The 19,228-nt window shown below is 39.4% G+C and overlaps 1 protein-coding gene across 1 annotated transcript; it reads right to left on the bottom strand.

Moving 5' to 3' along the window:
* Positions 1–4,214: 4,214 nt before the first annotated feature.
* Positions 4,215–17,332, bottom strand: ppil1 (peptidylprolyl isomerase (cyclophilin)-like 1). Its single transcript, XM_080846512.1, has 4 exons — positions 17,196–17,332; positions 7,253–7,407; positions 6,897–6,965; positions 4,215–5,041 (listed from the first exon to the last, which is right to left on the bottom strand). Exons 1-4 carry the CDS (start codon positions 17,249–17,251, stop codon positions 4,821–4,823), a joined length of 501 nt encoding a protein of 166 aa, XP_080702638.1. The 5' UTR covers positions 17,252–17,332; the 3' UTR covers positions 4,215–4,820.
* Positions 17,333–19,228: the final 1,896 nt, after the last annotated feature.

Below are 19,228 nucleotides of genomic sequence, written 5' to 3' on the forward strand. Positions count from 1 at the left end.
TGTCATCCATAGGGGGACCTATAACTGAAACATTGCAGTATCTCAAGTACCAGCTGTTTTGTGTGGTTGTACTTATCTAACATGTTAACCTACCATTAAGCTTGCTCAGCAAAAAAGGCTGCCAATGGACAATCGAATATCAGCAGTCCATATTTGCTAGCGTGAATAGTTTATCTTCATGAAATGTAATAGATGTATTCATAATGGCACAAAGAATGTGCTAAAGCTCACTGTAATGATACTTAAGGGGCTTGGGGGCACTCAGTAATACAAAGCTGTTTGTCAAGAACCGTTTTTGGTGTTCAAATTGTGTTCAAATTTCCTAATATTCCATCTCTTATAGGGTAAAATGTGTCAATTTTAAAAAATGTGGATGTTTTATATATGCAGACATTTTCAAATCTTATTCTTTTTTTTAAACAGTTGAACTGTTTTTCTTAATGTCAGAAAAATATCTTGTGCCACTTCTTCCACATTTCTTGTATCAGTTACATTTCAAGTGATTTTAAGTGAACATGCTTTACAGATTTTACACATAATTACACACACTAAAAATGTTATACTAAAGGGAATTTTAAGTAAACATTTTCACGTCAGAAACCTTTTTCATGATCATGGGCAGTCCCACTTAGTTAGTACTATTATTATATATGTATGTTACCCTTACATTTTTAGAGTTACCAAGGTCAAGGTCATTAAAAGCTATCCAACATACTGTGTCATATACTTCTCAATGATTTTCTCCTCTGTATATTTCAGGTCTGTTTACTAAGGGTGCTTAAGAAAGCTGGCCTGCAAATTAAGCAGATCTTTTAATTGACACCATGGTCCCCATTGATCACCAAAAAACCTTGACTGACAGCTTTATCTTTTGAATTTCACCCTAAAGACTTCTGTCAACATAAACACATGATGTGGACTAAAACATGTAAAAACTACAGAACACTGGAAAAAATGTCCAATGCAAGATGCCCTACACTTCAGATCAGCCATAATAGGTTTTTATTATGTGGTTTCACAAACCACCTCACCAGTACCTTTTTGCATTCAGTTGTGTAAGGCAATGAGAAGATTACCCTCTCCTGGCAAAAAGACAAGAGCTTGTGTAAGTGACCTTTCATAGGTTACAAAACCTTTGAATGCGTTTGGCCCTTATCCAAACAAGCAAAGATGAAAACTCAAGAGGCAATAAATAGTATCTGGCGACAGAGAGCATGCTGAATCTTTTTTATCAATCTAATGAGGTGTGATTAACCGGTTTCACGTGACTGGAGTGACAAAACCAAAGGAAAATTACCCAGCTAAAACAGCCAATAGCCTCAGAGCAAAGACCAAAATGATGGCTTAGTTCCATTTAGTGGCACAATGATTATCTGGATTACACATGCTTTCTCCAGCATGTGTAATCCTTTGTCTACTGAGAGCTATCTGCTCCTAAAACCTTTCAGGACTTAAGAAAACCTCAAAGTGTTGTGTGGGTAGACAGCTTTCCTGGAATGCAGACGAGTCATTCTAGGTCACACAAACCTAAGTGGGGTGTGCACACTGCTATGAATTAATTATACTCTGTGCTCTGATATAGACATCAATCGTCACTATTTCCAGTCACATGATCATTGCATATGGCCATACCAATGTATTGACGGCCTTTCAACATTGACAGGATGTACAAAAATAATTTAAAAATAGCCTCTTAGCACACTCTTACTCCTACCTGTAACTACATGACAAAGGCCACCCTCAAATAACATGTAGTCCAGTAAGGTCCAACTCGGTTTCCCATACAAGGCAGAGAACATGTAAAGAGCGCAGAGGCAAGGGAATTACTGGCGAATGTCACAGGGAGACCCCATGCTGGGATGAGAGTGGATCCCTTACATCCCTAACAGGTGATAAGAGTCTATGGTGTACATCTTCACCCCCATAAAATATGTTGCAATAAATGGAGCTGCACTAGCAGCTGAGAAAAACACCTGTCTCAGGTTTTTCTTAATCCACTCTCAATTCAAACCTGATAATTCATTATTTTGTGCCAAATATATGATATACATAATGATAAACCATTCTTAAATTTCCCAGTGACTACCTGGTGCAATGTAAAGTTAAGGAAGGCTTAAACAAAACAAGAAACCTCTCATAATCAAACTGGATGACCTTTTCTGCAGGATCGCTTAGTGAGTAGGCACACAAATACATATCGTGATGGTGCTTTCATTTTGATGGGAGATTTTAACCGTTGTCTGAAGTGCGTCTTACCCAAATACGAACAATATATTACCTTTCCTAGAAGAGGATATAGCACTGGATAAATGCTACAATATCAAAAATGTATACACTGCAGTCTAGAAGCCTTATTTTGGCAAAGAACATCACAAACAGGAAGCACTTCGACAACGGCTTCTTTCTGCAGCTATGAGAAAACTTGGCAAAGACATTAAGGCTGGAATTATATACCCTACCCCGTTTAAACTTCTCTGGCACTGTTACGGCAAACTGACAGATTCCCCCCTGCATACATTAAAATGTACACCTGCTCCACACACTATACACAAACTGGCAGTGTCTACCTCTAGTTTTTATATTATCAAAAGGTATTTACTAACACAATGGTGTGGTCTATTTATACACTTCTTTTGATGTTTTGTGCGCATATTGACTGAGATCCGTACAAGAATTCCTAAGCCTGAAGCTTACGTTGTAGCCTACCTGAACAAATGGCAAATAAAGTCTTGAATCTAATATCTTGCAAGATTCCATTGGGTGGTTGCTTTTTCCAACACTAGTAGCTAACTAGCTAGAGTATTGCCCCGGGAACATTTCCATTCACATGCTCAAACACTTCAGTATTAAGTAGCGCTCTCCAAACCCTGGCTATCCCTGGCTAGCTCTACAGCACAGCTCTGTGGAATGGTTAGATTAACAAAGAAAAGCAGTTATGGGGCCAGACAACACTGCCACCTTGAGGTGAAGAGGATCTGGGCCCATATTCATTAAGCATTTTGTCTTACCACTAACAGTCTGACTCCTAAGTCAAACTAAAAGTTTCTAACTTGAAGTTTTCTCCTAAATCTTAATCACAAAGCTGCTGAGGGCAACTTTTACTTAGGAAGACCCGAACTCCTAAATCCTGAGTAAGGAGAAAGCCTTGATTGCTATGGTTGGTGAGTAGGCATACCTTCTGGCAATAAAACCTCCCTGTCTAAGGGTCGTCAGAAACAACAGAGGAAATGTAGACTTAAAGGATTTAAGAGGTGATTACAATTCTTAAGTGAGGAAAAGGAAAATATCCAAATGCTTTGATGTCCAATTAAGCACCTTTGGAAGAAGAAAGGGGAAGTTGTATCAAACCACCCAGATGCTTTGTAGAAAAGGCTGTCCTCCAAACCAAGCATCCGAGGAAGATATTAACTGCTGTGGGAGGCCATCAGTCCAGCCATCCCCCAGAAAAATCTACTTATTTACCTGCAATGTAAATAAATGCCACCATCTACAAAGTTTTGTTTTATTGCTCTACTTACCCTTGTAATAGTAACCTCATGAGCCAACTGTGAACCCAACAAGCTCTACAATACTTCAATGCTCTCTACCCACCTTATCCACCATCAATTTTAAATGCATATACCATGTTATGTTTGTATGTATTGTGCACATCTACCACATGTATGTACAAATTCACCTGTCATGTTTCTGATTGCCTCCCCTCCCCTTCTGCCACAAGCAGTCGAGGTTCTGCTCAAGGTTTCTTCCTGTGAACAGGGAGTTTTTTCTTGCCCCTTTCACCATTGTGCTTGCTCCAGGCTGGTTCAGGTCAAGCAACTCAAGCGCTATATAGATTCAATTAAATTGATCTGAATTAGAAAGTCTAATAGTCCACAATCTGAAGAGCTATCCATAAAACTGGACTGAATTGGAGTGTGGTAAAAAGAAGCAATTGTTTTAGAAGATCCACATTATAGTATTCATGGAGGTTGCTTAAGATATGGGGCAAGGTTTTTATGGTCTAATGACACCAAAATAGAGCTTTTTGGCCCACCCTGTGTAACATGTGGCGTACATCTAACACTGCCAATGCCATCAAGAAACACCATCAAATTTGTGAAATGTAGCTGTAGCAACATCATGCTGTGGGGATATTTATCATCTGCAAGAACAGGAAACCCTTATAGTATTTAATGGAGAATTAATGGAAATAAATTCTACACAATATCACAGGAAAACCTTCGGTCTGTTGGAAAACTAAGGCCTGGGAGACAGCAGGACAATTTCCCAAGGCACAAGGCTAAAGCAACACTTCTAGAATGACTCATCGAAGCCCTGATCAGCCTCCCACTAGCAATCTGTGGCACAACAGTCAATAACAACCATTCCATCAATCTAGAAGTTCTATTTAAATTCTACCATGAAGAATAGGAAAAACTGAAGAATAATGTGTGAAGCTGGTACCGTCTCCCTTCAGGACAGTAAGACTTAAGACTGTTATTGCAGCAAAGGGATTCTCTAACAGGTATTAATTGTATGGGTGGGATACTTTCGTTTTTCATTTATTTTTTACATTTTATTGTAGTAGACAAATTGGTAGTTCAGCCTTTACAAAATATATTTTGGCATAAGTGTTCACAATGATACTAATGAATCAAAATACTAATTGGGAAATTGTGACAGTATCTTTTGTAATTGTGAAAATGGTAATGACTTTCAGGGAGGTTGAATACTTTTGCAATCCATTGTATGTAGACAATATTTTACAAAGGCATTTATTACAAACTGGCCTTGAACAAAAATGTCTGTACAGTAAAAAAAAATCTGAGGTCTTTTCTGAGTCAGTTAGGCAGGTTCATCCGCATTATTTTGATGTCATCTCCAGGTCGGTCTTGTGTGTTGGTCTCCACCATGCCAATCCTATTGAGGACGCTCATGCCATGGCACACACGGCCGAAGATGGTGTGCTTCCCATCAAGCCACTGAGTTGGGCCCAGGGTCAGGAAAAATTGGCTGCCATTGGTGTCAGGACCTGCATTTGCCATGGCCAGGATACCAGCACCTTGTCCAAAAGCAAATATCAGAGGATCTGCAGTTAATAACAATTCTACAACATGCCTACAATACCCCTCAAATCCCAAATCTGTTCAACTATGTGTCAGTGCAAGGCTTCACGTGTCCTTAATTACATCACCTTAAAAAGCACATGGAAATGTAATTATTTTAAAACAAAGATATTATAGTTATATACAAAACATACATTGGCACCAATGGCATACATACAATTTAAAAAAGGGCAGACAACTGTCTATTACTAAGTAGTGAAATGGTTGTCAAATGGACCTTGGCCATGAAGCCTAAATCTTAAATCACATGAACAGAATTAAAAGAGTGGATCAAAAGAAGCACATCAAGTGCACAGAAGTAAATCAAGTAATCCCATCATATTCACAAATCTTTCATTAGGGTGGATGAAATATTCTGCTCTCCTTTAGCATCAGATACAAATAACATTGTGGCAAACCCCCAACTAACGCCAGGTTATGCTGAACACACATCTTTAGACTTTCATGGTCCTGCTCCAAATATATTAGGTCTAATACAAATATTTTTGAATTACTCAACCTTGCCTTGTAACAACAACGTAAGCACAGCTAATTGACGCCTTTGAACAATACATTTGGCAACATAATATAATTTTGCTGAAGAGGAAACAAGACTAGCAGCAGCGGCGGCTTCTCAAGCAAAGCAAGGGATGAACTGGCATGTTGTTGAGACGAGGGAAATCAGCTGTAGGGAACTTTGGGTTATGGTTAGCGGTGGACGCCAGGCAGGTACTGGCAAATAGGGCAAAGTGCGGGACTGTAGATTGCTGGCTGATGTTGGTGCCACAGTATATTGTTGTGACTGCTATGAGACCAGACATGGTGTTGTATTCTGAGTGTTGGTGCATTTTTTTTTTTTTTTATTGAGTCAACATCCCGTCTGAAGATGAGATTGAGAAGAAATTTGACAGGAAGAAGCTGAAGTATGCGGAACAGGTAGCAGAAGCCAAGCAACAAGGTGGAGGTGGAGAGGATTTGTAGCTAAATTAACCAAAGAATACTTTTATTGGATTTTGGTTTTCGAGGATGGTCACTCAAAAGAAGCTTTAAGAGGAGTTCTCTGAGGCTGCCGAGAAAGCGAGCCAGTGGTTGTGGCTGAGGCGCTCCCAGACTACATCGGGTCACCTGAACTAAAACTGAGATATGTGAAATGTTGAGGTGTTTTTTGAGGAGTATCTGCTGTTGTCTCTGGTAGAGGTGTGTGTCTAACCCATCATGAGTATGGAGAGGGGTGGGACTGTGTTCTAACCTATCATGATTATGAAGGAGGTGGGTCTGGGAAGATAGATGTGATTGTTGAGCCCTCTGGAGGTGTTGTGGCCCTAATTCAACCAAACACTGATGAAGAAAGGTGCCTGCTTGAAAGCCCCAACGCAAGGCTCACAAAGTTGTTGTTGTTGTATCCTGCTGCTCAGGGCCCTATTCGTCGTAGCTCGCTAAGCGAGTTACCGAGATCATTTTCAGGATGAGATAATATAAGTCCCTCCTTTCGATTCGTGGAAGGAACGTTGGATAAATCACCATAGCAACACATCAATTAGCTCCAACCTGCTCCAGGCTAATTTAAGTGAAGCTGGATAAGATTGACACATCCCCAGAAAAAGGAGAGATCCCATTGACCAAGGAGCGATATTAGTTAGATTGGCGCTTCATAGTGATAGAGTTCTTCGCGATCGCCAAGATCCATTATTCATGATGAGTTCTTATATGATCGCGATTGACGGGTTGGCGACCACTGTTCTATACCATGCACAGGGATATTCCCGAATTATCCTATATCCCTGTTAGCCTTGAGGTTATCTAACAACTTACCTGTGAATTTCAAATCCGGATGCATTTCATCTTCAAACTGTTTGCCAAATATTGATGCACCTCCACGACCTATGAAAACATTTAGCCCATATAAAGATGCTGGTTTTATTGTAGATTTTCCTGACATTGCAATTAGAAGAATTACGAATGGATTCAAGAGCTTATCTAGTCCTAAATCTCTATGTAGATCAGAGTTAAATTAATAATATAGGCTTACATGTAACGGACAATTACAAAACTTAAGGTGACTTAAGGATTTCAGCACATGGAAGATGCTGAACCACCTAAAACTGAAGCACCTCCCAGTGCAGAGTGATGGCCTTGGCCTTGTCACTGTTCACATACGATCTCCTCACCTGTTCCAGTTGGATCTCCACCTTGGACCATGAAATCTTTGATGATGCGATGGAACTTTGTAGTGTTGTAATATCCTCTTCTGCTGAGCTCGGCAAAGTTCTTGCAGGTTTTAGGAGCATGCTTCCAGTAAAGTTCAACTACAACAGTTCCCATTCTGAGATACAAACAAGATAAAGTTAGACAGTCAGTCCTCAATGAACCAGTAGTGAACAACCCTTCTAGCTATAAAAACACAACATTTTTATTTACATTTTCCCCCCTCATTAACTATTCCTATTATATATTTTTTGTAATTGTCCGTTACATGTTACCAGAGCCATGCAGCCACGTAACTAGTTACTTCCCAACCCGGTCATGCTCTGGAATGCTCTTAAAATGGTGACTTACCACCATAATAACTACGCTTGATTGAAGAGCCATTAACATAGGGTATACAGTGTGTAGTCGGGCAAGCCAATGAACAAAATAAACACATTCTCTCCTTTTGCCAAGTGGTGTCATTTGGAATTCCGTGGTAACGGAAATGTAATGTTATTTGGGGAAGTAGCAAGCTGACAATCAGAAACAGCTAGCAGGCTAATGGATGAGGGCTTAGAAACAATGGACTCAAGCAAAATATCCAACTACATCCTAGTCTGTGACTAAAGGAAGAAACGTTAATACTACAAACTTAATAGGATGGCCACTTTTTACACTGAAACAATGTTTTACCTTGTGGGCTACTATATTTTCCTGACTATTATCTGCACTGCATATAAACCGCATTACAGTCATTATTATTATTAAATGTTAAGTAATGTAGTTGTGGTGCGAGCGATAGTAGCCATCTGAACATTTTTATGAAGTAGGTATCCACACACACACACACACACACACACACACACACACACACAAAACTCATTCCCTCTCACAGTAAAAACCCTTTTTTGAGCATTTATTTAGGGTAATGGTGTGGTGTTAATTGATCCCCTGGTGACATAGTAACATGAACGACAATCTTCTGGCATGCGTACAGTGGGAACCAAAACCATTAAAGTAACGCCTTCTAGAAGGGCCAGGGGGAACTAAGGAAACCTTTTAATAACCTCCATTTGCATGAAATGATGAAACGATAAAATGATACATAGTTATCTAGCTGATGTTATAGTCTCCATTTACCTTATAAAATTATAGGAAATGGTATAAACCCTCATGGTGTCTGTGCAGCTTCTCATTCATTCATATTCATATTCACAAGTTCATTTTCACACAAATTAACAATTAATCACACGCTAGCAGCTGCCTATCGTTTCGATGGTTCCTTAAGCTAGAGATAGCTAGGATAGTTCATAGCCAGGATACCTGGCATGAGACCTCACACACCTCTTTCAGAGGTTTGCGCTCCATAGCATCCGGTTAAATAGAGTCTGGTAGGAATACACAACACCCTATCATTATAGAAGACTGAATGAGCCTGGATGTGAATGAAAATGCGTTATCTAACCAACCCCCAGAGACTGGAAGAGGTACTTTGCGTGTTACTAAAAACCAGGGGGATAAAAATGCATAACTGCGTATAAGACGCAGCCGAGTATTAAAGTAACAATATGTAACAATTGTACCTTAAAATACCAGCTTCAAAATCATTTAGGTGACTTGTAATATGGAGAATGGCATCTGTGCCTTGTGCACCTAGTATTGCACTATGTAACTTTGGAGTACAGGGCGCGAGACCTCTCACAAGAGCTAGGTAATGCTTTATGGCACCACCTCACACAACAACTAAACCTATTCACTAGCTATAAGAGGAAGGAGGCGCAGTATTTTTTGTATGGACATCATGGCAGAGGCGATGAGGAAACTGAGGAAATCAATTTTGGAGAGAGAGAGAGAGATTAACCGAGCATGAGACCAAAAAAAGAGTCTCCGACTGGCTTTTATTGGTTGGCAAGAGCTTAAAGTTACAAAAGGATGAGTCAGATGCTGAGCTGGCCTTTTTTTCTAAAAATTCATTATCTGTTATCAAGTCATTGATTTCAATCCTGTCTCAGGCTAGCATCCAAATAAAATCATCTTGTGTCAAAGTTTGATTGTCTTCGTCAATTGCATGCCAATAAGCCTTGGAGGTTTGCAACATTGAAAGCTTGGCTAGCTTGTACAGGGTTCCCACACTTGCCTTGAAAAAAAATTCCATACTACCTACTGATTTTCCAGGTACCATATTAAGTGACGATATATAGGCCCTTGAAGCTTTTCGCCACCATCCGCGCCCCCTTCCCCTCACACACACAACCCCCTGTCCCATTCTGACTATAAAAGTAATTTGCGCCCATTAATGTGCCTGCACGCACGTGCATGATTTTAACCACCGCCACACCCCCTCCCCCCGCACAGATATTCTGCCTATAATTAAATATGTGAAATTATCAGGGTGCATCACTAGCTGCCGCCACGCCCCCTCCCCCCCACACACATACATTACGCCTGTAACACTTGTCAGTGTAATTTCTTTTTTCACAATATTCTACAGTAATCTGTAAATGTCAAAGCGAATTTATAAAAAAAATTCAAACGGTGACTGATCAACAAAGGCTCATATCGCGGACCCCCTGCAATCCCGTCGCGGACGTTGTTGCTGTTGGAAACCCCTGGGGTAGATCACTAACCGCCGTCGCCACGCTCCCTCACCCCGCGCACATATTCCGCCTGTACCACTTGTCAATGTTATATCTTCGCTGAATATGGGTCTGCATCAGTATATTTCAGGCAATGCGACTTGGCTATTCAGACTATTTTGATTGACATATTTTTCTTATTTTAGATTTTGTTCACGGTATTCAAGAGTAATCTGGAAATGTCTTGAAATATCAAAGCAATTTTATAAAAATAAAAATAAAAATCAATGGTGAACGATCAACATAGGCTCATGTCGCGGACCCCCTGCAATGCCGTCGCGGACCAGCAGGGGGCTACGGACCCCCGGTTGTAAACCCCTGGCCTAGGACACCTGACTACTTACTTGATTTAAAGGATGTGCCAGTCAAGTCTACATTGTAAAGGCTTAGAGATTATGTTTTATTGATAATATCCTGCAATGCATCACACATTTGAGATTATGAGTCTTACGTAGAAGGGGTAGTATGACTACTCTTACTCTGTAAAAGCTTTAGTAAATCAAACTAATGAACCTAAAAGGGGAAATATAAGGCTGGTTCCCCCGTGGTTCCTCAGTACAGCAACCTCACTAGTAAGCTTAGCTTAACAGTATAGATGTATAGAATCAGTCTGGTCACGATCAATGATTTTTAAAAAATGGCTCACCCCAAATGTTCCTATTAAGTAGTATCATTTTTTAGAGAAAAAAGCGAAAAATCTCAAAATAGCTAAAAGTAGATATAAGAATGAATGTTACAAAATTGATCAAGACGAGACTGGTCAATAGCAATGTAAACTAGCAATGCAAGCTTTGCTTTGCACTGCATCTGCTTAATTTAAAATAAAAACAAACTCTTCTAAATGTGGTGAATAACACGGTTTAAAGAAAAGTAAATGAGTGAAATACATATGGGGATCAAACATAGCAAGGTAAAAATTACTTCAACAATTCTAGTGTTAGCTGCTAGCTAGCAAGTTGCAGCTAGCTAGTTAGCAAGAATGCACTGCTTACTAACTAACGTTGATAAACCCAGGTTTGCCACAGAGTTTAAACACAGCTACTTACATTTGATAAACTTGTATAAGAAGTTTTCACTGTAGATGTCAAGGCTCCCGTGTTGGCTGGGAAATGCATGTATTTGACCCTTCTAATCTATTGAGATCGCGAGTAACGTTTCTCGGTTATTATTCCCAAAGTCCACCAATCCGAAACTATACTTTTAAAGTCCATATCACCAGGTTGCCTGCATCAAATTCCAACCTCCAATACACCAGATAGGATGCCAAGAGCATGCTCTACAACACGGGATCATCCATTTCTATCTACAGTAAAAGCTGTTCACATGTAAAGGGTATTTATAAACTCATCTTAATTCTGTGCTCAATAGTTACAGTGCATGAAATGCCCTGTATTGTTATTCCTAGGCATTTTCTTCTTATTATTATTATTACAGTGCATGAAATGCCCTGTATTGTTATTCCTAGGCATTTTCTTCTTCTTCTTCTTATTCTTCTTACCTTTTTCTGCGATTAATTCAGCCTGAACCGTTTAACGTAGAAACTTCATTCAAACTTTGTCGCGTAGGTCTTGTAAAGGACACTTATGCTATGTATTTTTCACTTTTCTAAACTTTATACTTTTTAAGATATTAAATAAAAACAAATCTAAATTTTCCCATTGACTTACATTGGGCCATTATGACATCATAATAGGGTCTTTAAACTGGCTTGCACCTGTGCTCCACTGACACCTGCGCCAAATCCAAGGAACCTTTTCTCTGTCCCTCTCAATTTAACTGTAACTAGGAACATTAAGGGCGTATTCAGACCAGGAAAGTCCGATAGTTCACTTGCTTAGGTCCGAACCTTTTTTTTTTTTTTTGGTGCGGTTCGCTTTCAGACTGTACGTTTCAGTAAACGGACCAAATTCTGTCAACAAAGCCACGCGCCCCGAGGTCGTTCAGCTATTGGTCAGAACCAACACCCGCAACACAAAGTGCTAAGACAGTTCAAATAAAGTGAATGGTAGTCATGGACGCTTTCCGTGCCGCTATTGCTAATATTATCAAATCTATATGCATTTTCAATGTTTTGCTATTTTCACAACTGTGTAACAATGCTGTTGTACAAGTAATTTGTCAACAACGACGTCAAAGGGCCAGGCGGCTACGGAGGATAGCGTTGATGTCTGCTCATCAAGCTATGACAATTCAGGCTCTTCAAGCAAGACGTATAAGGTAGTCTATCTATCGAGATATTCGTATCCATTCCTTACATCAGTATCATGTTTCACTGCAGGTCATACTACACTTCTTCAGGCTAGGAAAAGACTCGGTAGGCCTACGTCAGTCTGTTTTACTGTTAACGCCCCCCAACTCAAAACCATACACGTTATTGTTGCACAAGCACTGAATCAAACCCACACTCAAACGGAAAATAAACATAAATGGATATAAGGCCACTGGCTTTTGTTGAGGTTTACAACAGAGCTGTAGTCATCACAGTGGTAGACTGAGTACAGTTGAGTACACTTTATTTTTGTCCCTTTCCACGCACAAATTAAACTATTAAAACGTCCTAAAAAGAATGTTGTTTTGGTCAGAACATATTTTCAGGTTGTGGGCAAATATATAACCAAGGCATTATATATCTAGGATGTTTAATGTTTATGTAATTAATCAAACAAAATGGTGCACTGTTGTCCCAACTGTACCCTAGCTAAAAACGGTGGGGTACAGTTGAGACATAGCAGGGTACAGTTGAGACACCATTCTAATCAATGGGAGGTAATAGCCATGGGAGCTAATAGCATGGCCGATAGCTTTTACTGCCATTGTATGCCAAATACGTCGGCGTTTTTATGTGTACGCTCCAACATATATGAAATGTGGGCATCTGTCCAAATGTCCACAAGCGCACGGGTCTCCTCCTCGGCCCAGGTTTGTCCCCTACTCATTGTATTAAGATTTTTCGTTTTTCCCAAAAGTTTGACAAATGAATACCGGTAATGGTCGGTTTACACTCTGTTACCCAGCAACACCAGACCAACGACGGAAGCTCCCGAGGTACAAAATAGCAAAAAGTCTGGGATTAGGTCCGGTCTGCTTTCACACCTCCAAAAGGTCCGCACCAGGGTTGTTTGATCCGGAACGAGTCCGACCTTTCAGCTCGGTCTCGGTCCGCTTGTTTGGTCCGGACCAGAGTTCGGTGGTTTGTATTCAGACCATCCCAAAAGGTCCGAACCAACGAAAATCTGGTCCGTTTGGTCGTTTGGTCCGGACCAAACGGGGTAGGTGTGAATACGCCCTAAGACACCTTCCATTCTCTACTTTTTTCTCTCTCCATCTCTCCATCTTTCTCTCTATCCCTCTCAGTCTACTTTCTCTCACACTCAATCTCTCTTCTTCACTCCATTTTTATCTCCTTTTTTCAATATTTTCACTCTCTTTTTCTCTTTCACTCTTGTTCACTCTTCTTTCCTTCTTTCACTTTTCTTTCCTTTCTTCACTCTCCTTTCTTCTTTCCTTCTTTCACTCTTCTTTCCTTTCTTCTTTCCTTCTTCAACTATGATTTCCTTCTTTCACTCTTCTTTCTTTTTTTCTTCCACTCTTCTTTCCTTTCCTCACTCTTTCTTTTCTTCTTTCCTTCTTTCACTCTTCTTTCCTTCTTCCTCTCTTCTCTCCTTTCTTCACTCTTCTTTCCTTCTTTCACTCTTCTTTCTTTTCTTCTTCCTTTCCTAACTTTTGCATTTCATGCACTGGTATTTCCTTCAGGAAATGCATTTTCTAGTTTCATTTTATTACTATGTTACACATAATCCAATCAAATTTTCCAGGACAACTGTTTCAATTTCCATGTAAGTGTTCACTTTTGCTCAGTTTCCATGACTTTTCCAGACCTGGAAAATGGAAAAATAAATTCCATGTTTTCCATGGTTTCCAGGTACCGTGGGAACCCTGTTGTAATAATAAATAACACTGTCCAATATATATCAAGATTTTTTCCTTGGTTATTCTTTGGATATCTCCAAACTGCACAACACCGAGACTAATAGAATGCAGGAGTTTGTAGTTTTAAGTGTTAGCATTTTAACTGTTCGTGGTTCCAAAAAATAAATCCCTACGGAAAAATGTATGGGTTTTCGCTTAATTGGCGAAAATAAGGTGGGAGTGAAACAATGCCAGTCGAAAACCTATGCAAACTGTTTGGGAAGTTAAAATGTAGTTATCATATGGCCTTTTGCAACAAACTGTTGTCTTGTCTCCTAAAAATAAAGATGTTGCTTCCAATATGCTTAAGCAAAAAAAGAATGGACTAGGCCTACATTGCGTTGTGGGTCTCAGTCAACACAAGGGACTCTAAAGTGGTATTCATGGTTAGCCTACAGACAACTATTAAACCTGCAGTTTCTTATGAAACTTAACGTTACGGCTCTAGCACCTAAACAAATCTGATTTATTTTATTTCACCAGACTGTGGCTATCAAATCCTTAGGTAATCGATGTGTTAAACTGACTTTGTTTTGAGAACCCCATCCCTGATCAATAGAGCTAGCTATCCTTTAGCTTCTGCTCACCTTGTGAAATTGGAGACATATTAAGATAAGTGACTTGCTGTAGTCTGGTATTTTTTCAATGGAAGCAGAGAGATTGCAACAGGCATATTTTAGAGATAAAATGGGACTAAACAGAGCCAACATACAGGTGCATTTTAATTAAAATAATCAAATTCAGAGTCTTTCCAGATGTTATTTAACTGCCATGTGTGTTATCTTGAAGACTTCATTCTTTCATAGGGATTTTCTTTTAAAACCGGAATATGCTGAAATGCTTATCTGCCGCATACAAAATGACAACGGTCACGCCCACACTCTATTAATCTAAGATATAATACAGGCAACAACATCAAAAATGTTGTGAATACAACAGTCATTTTCTACAGTTTCTTTCCTGTTATTGAGGTAAACAGACACAGGTCTATCTCTGTGGGGATCCCTTCCATGAAGTCAGACAATAATACTTACAGTACTGTGCAAAAGTTTTAGGCAGGTGTGAAAAAATGCTATGAACTAAGAATGCTTTGAAAAATGTAAACAATAAATGTTTATTTTTTATCCATTTACATGGTAAGACTGAGCACAGCAACAAGACACAACGTAGTTATACTGCATCAGCAGGGTCTCTCCCAGACAAAGATTTCAAACCAGACAGGGGTTTCAAAATGTGCAGTTCAAGCTCTTTTGAAGAAGACGTTGAGGATCATAGACGCAGTGATCAGCCAAGGAAACTTAATGCAGCTGATGAAAAACACATCAAGCTTATTTACCTTCGAAATCGGAAGATTTCAAGCAGTGGCATCAGCTCAGAACTGGCAGAAACCAGTGGTACCCAGGTACAGACATTTACTGTCCGGGGAAGTCTGGCCAGAAGTGGTCTTCATGGAAGAGTTGCAGCCAAAAAGCTCTACCCCGACAAGGAAACAAGGCCAAGTGACTGAACTAAGCACAAAAACATAGAAACTGGGGTGCAGAAACATGGCAGAAGGTGCTCTGGACTGATGAGTCAAAATTAGAAATATTTGGCTGTAGAAGAAGGAAGTTTGTTCGCCGAAGGGCTGGAGAGAGGTACAATAATGAGAGTCTGCAGGCAACAGTGAAGCATGGTAGAGGTTCCTTTCCAGTTTGGGGCTGCATTTCTGTAAGTGGAGTTGGAGATTTGGTCAGGATGAATGGTGTCCTCAATGCTGAGAAATACAGGCAGATACTAATCCATCATGCAATACCATCAGGGAGGCGTATGATTGGCACCAAATGTATTCTGCAGCAGGAACATAACCCCAAACATACAGCCAATGTCATTAACAACTATCGTCAGCTTAAAGAAGAACAGAAAGTCCTGCAAGTGATGGTATGACCCCCACAGAGCCCTGATCTCTACATCATCGAGTCTGTCTGGGTTTACATGAAGAGACAGAATAATTTTAGGAAGCCTACATCCACAGAAGATCTGTGGTTAGTTCTCCAAGATGTTTGGAACAATTTACCAGCCGAGTTCCTTCAAAAACTGTGCGCAAGTGTATCTGGAAGAATTGATGCTATTTTGAAGGCAAAGGGTGGTCACACCAAATATTGATTTAATTTAGAATTTTCTTCTGTTCCTTCACTGCATTTTGTTAATTTATGAAGAATTGATGAAAATAAACTGTTAACACTTCCATTTTTGAAAGCATTCTTAGTTTACAGCTTTTTTTCACACCTGCCTAAAACTTTTGCACAGTACTGTACATCATGAGCCTGTTAGTGGCAGACACAAGCAGTTAACCTTGATGTAGATGCATGGGCTTACATTGTATAGTCTGTTTGTGGTTAGAGTTCTAAATCAATACTGAACTGATATTTGAACACTTTCGTCCCTAGTGAAAATGTTGAGCCAAAAAAATGGGAAGATAAAATAAAGTTTCCCTTTAAAGTTTTTCAACAATACACCTGTCCTTGCCACAATGTTTTCTGACCATGGATACTAAATATAAACTTACAGTAGAATCAAAACAATATTATTTACAACACTTGCTAACTCTTGCAACTGTTACAATGCATGAACTGACAAGAGAAAACGTATGCATGCGGGCCAGTTGTTACTTTGTTGGTCTACCTACTTAGAACCTGGCTAGATATCGTCAATACCGTCCTGAATACAATACGCATGCGCAAACATCCAAAATAATCTGATCTCCCGCCAGTTTGCCAAGCCCTACTTGTTTGTCAAATAGACCGGTCACATCATCAATTCAACATTAAAATACAATCACACCACTGGATTAAACAAGCTGCTTCGAAAGTGAGCTTAACTTCCTTTGCGTTGTTGCGGTCAGTGCAACCCCCAGATGGCAGTAAGGGCAAAACGTAACTAAAACAGTGATATCAGATCGTAATGGAGAGACACAGGCTTAGGTACATATATTTACCGCAACAATATTGTTCACATTCATGTCTCTTTTTAGATGTTGCCTTGTTTGGCCTGACGGCACGCTGGCTGCTGCTGGTAATGTTTGCGGTTTGTTCATTACTCTAAGGTACACATTACTGAACTTTACTGTTCAAGTTAACTTAGCTAAGTCCGAGCCAGCAGAGTCGCTAAATGCATAGACAATTAGGGACCAGAGGTTGAGATATGCTGTCCTACAGATGACAATTTCATATGAATCAACTGCAGTTAACACTTGTGGTGTTAGCCAAGTTAACGCTTCCTTGCTATCTCTGTCTATCATTCATTCATGCATTCATTCAGGAAAACGCAAAACTCAGCTTACGTTGTCTCCATAGACACTGTAGGAGGCTGCCATGAATCTGGTGGTATTCCTGCCATTTCAAAAACTAATCGGGACACTTAAAATACTAAATATGCGAATGATAAAATAATACCGCATCGGAGCAGCGTGTAGCCAGGCGACACTGATGACAATTTCAATATGGCTGCCACTCGTAATCTTTTTCAAAATAAAAGTCGACATTTATTCATTAGTGTTTAGTCATACAAAAATGCTAATTTAACATAATCTAAATGTAGATGTGGGACAATACAAGCCAAGCTAGAAAAAAGCTTTTAAGTGCCTTTAAAATAAAATAAAATAAAAGAACGGGTTAGTGTTGTTCAGCTGAATCGCCTACTGATGAACTTGAAATTGTGTGGCTAAGAAAACAACAAATTGTGCATGGGGGTTAAATATTTTCCTTCTAACAGGTACGCTAAGGATATATATATATTGAAGCCTGAATCGCCTTTGTAGGCAACGACATTTTCTCTGTATCTTTCAGCGTTACTTTTTGGTCTTTTTACATGTGAATGACATTACATCTAATGTACACAGATATACAAATACTGCCACTTTCCCTGTTGTGATAACTGATGTGAAATGCATAAGTAACAATTAACTCTTTGTTCACCAGCTGTCATGGGTGCATGTTAATAGTGCATGTGCTGTATGTGTATGTTTGTGTATAGACATTGATGCCTGAAATGAGCCTATCAAAGAAGGCTCAGCAGAGGATGAACTTCCTGAAGCTGCTGAAGATGTTTAACCTGCCAAAGGCCATACTAATGCAATTTTACACTGCTAGCGTTGAGTCTATCGTAATCTGCTCCATATTCATCTGGTACGCTGCCTATTTTCAGTGTGTCATGACGGAACTTTGCACTGCACATTCCCAAGATTTTTATATTGATAAAACATATTTAGCTTAGTCTATGTAAATATGTATTTAGATGGATATTGTCTTTATTTATGTTTCTTTTGGGGAACAAAATGTCCCCCTTTTGTCCCTCTTTTCCACTTTACCTATTTGTGCCACACAACCAAGACACATTTCTTGTATGTGGAAACCTATTTGGCAATAATCACATTTATGATTCAGATTCGAATCACTTTTGTAAGTATGAAGGCATGTGTGCACTACCCTGTGTCATGTACATTTTAAGGCAAAGGTTACAAAAGAGTGTTTGCTTTACCTAGATTTTTGGATTTGACTTATTAAGTAATGTATAGTGTTCTATGACTCCAAGCAGTATAAATAAAAAGTTAGCTTTTATCAGCTATGTAGCCCTTGATGTGAAATGCAACTTAGACTGGATGTGGTGATCTATAATAGAATTAATGGAGAATGATAGTAAACAATGAAAAACGAAATGTTGTGTACCATCTAATTCCATGGCAATTTGCAAGATGAGTCTGTCACAATGATAACATTCGAAGATGCATTTTGTTGTGTATATATATCTAAAGGAGTTAGCAGCACCACAGGCATATGCTGTGTAAAACCTTGAAACATTTATCAAAACGAATTTCCAAACAAAACTTTGACGCAGACCTTTATTTTGACGTGGAACTCCGCATCGACAGACCACTCTTATTCTTCCTGTCTTATTCTTCCTGTCTCATTAGCGGAGCTAATGATAACAATAACAGTCTACTGCCGCCTACTGTAGTCACTTTCGATGAGAGTGCATTGGTTTTACTACAACGTCTCTGGTTTTATCTCATCTAACAGTTTTTCTCTCTTCCCAGAAATGGAACTGCTTCCTGAAATTGTGTGCTGTAGAACAAGGCATAAACTAAGTAATCTACCCACAGATAAGTCATTTTTCCCCGTCAGACAAGTTTACCTCACAAATTATGTCGTTCATCTTTTTCTCAAGGATGGAGACAGCCGGTCGTATGACTTTAATATCTGCATGAATCACATTATAGTATTGTATAGTTAGTTACCTTAAAATCATTACTATTTGATTTGGTGCATTACAAATAAAATTGAATTGGATTACTCAATTAAAGGACACATGTACTCC

Source organism: Sprattus sprattus (genome assembly GCF_963457725.1).
Source record: "Sprattus sprattus genome assembly, chromosome: 10".
Classification (NCBI taxonomy): Eukaryota; Metazoa; Chordata; class Actinopteri; order Clupeiformes; family Clupeidae; genus Sprattus; species Sprattus sprattus.

Bases quoted from the DNA above. Each gene is read 5' to 3' on its own strand.
- ppil1 (XM_080846512.1), bottom strand. From the start codon at position 17,251: ATGGCAGGAATACCACCAGATTCATGGCAGCCTCCTACAGTGTCTATG. The intron at 6,966-7,252 runs GTGAGGAGATCG...ATGTTTTCATAG, and splicing joins TGGAGATCCAACTGGAACAG to GTCGTGGAGGTGCATCAATA. The intron at 5,042-6,896 runs GTAAGTTGTTAG...CTTTTGGACAAG, and splicing joins TCCGGATTTGAAATTCACAG to GTGCTGGTATCCTGGCCATG.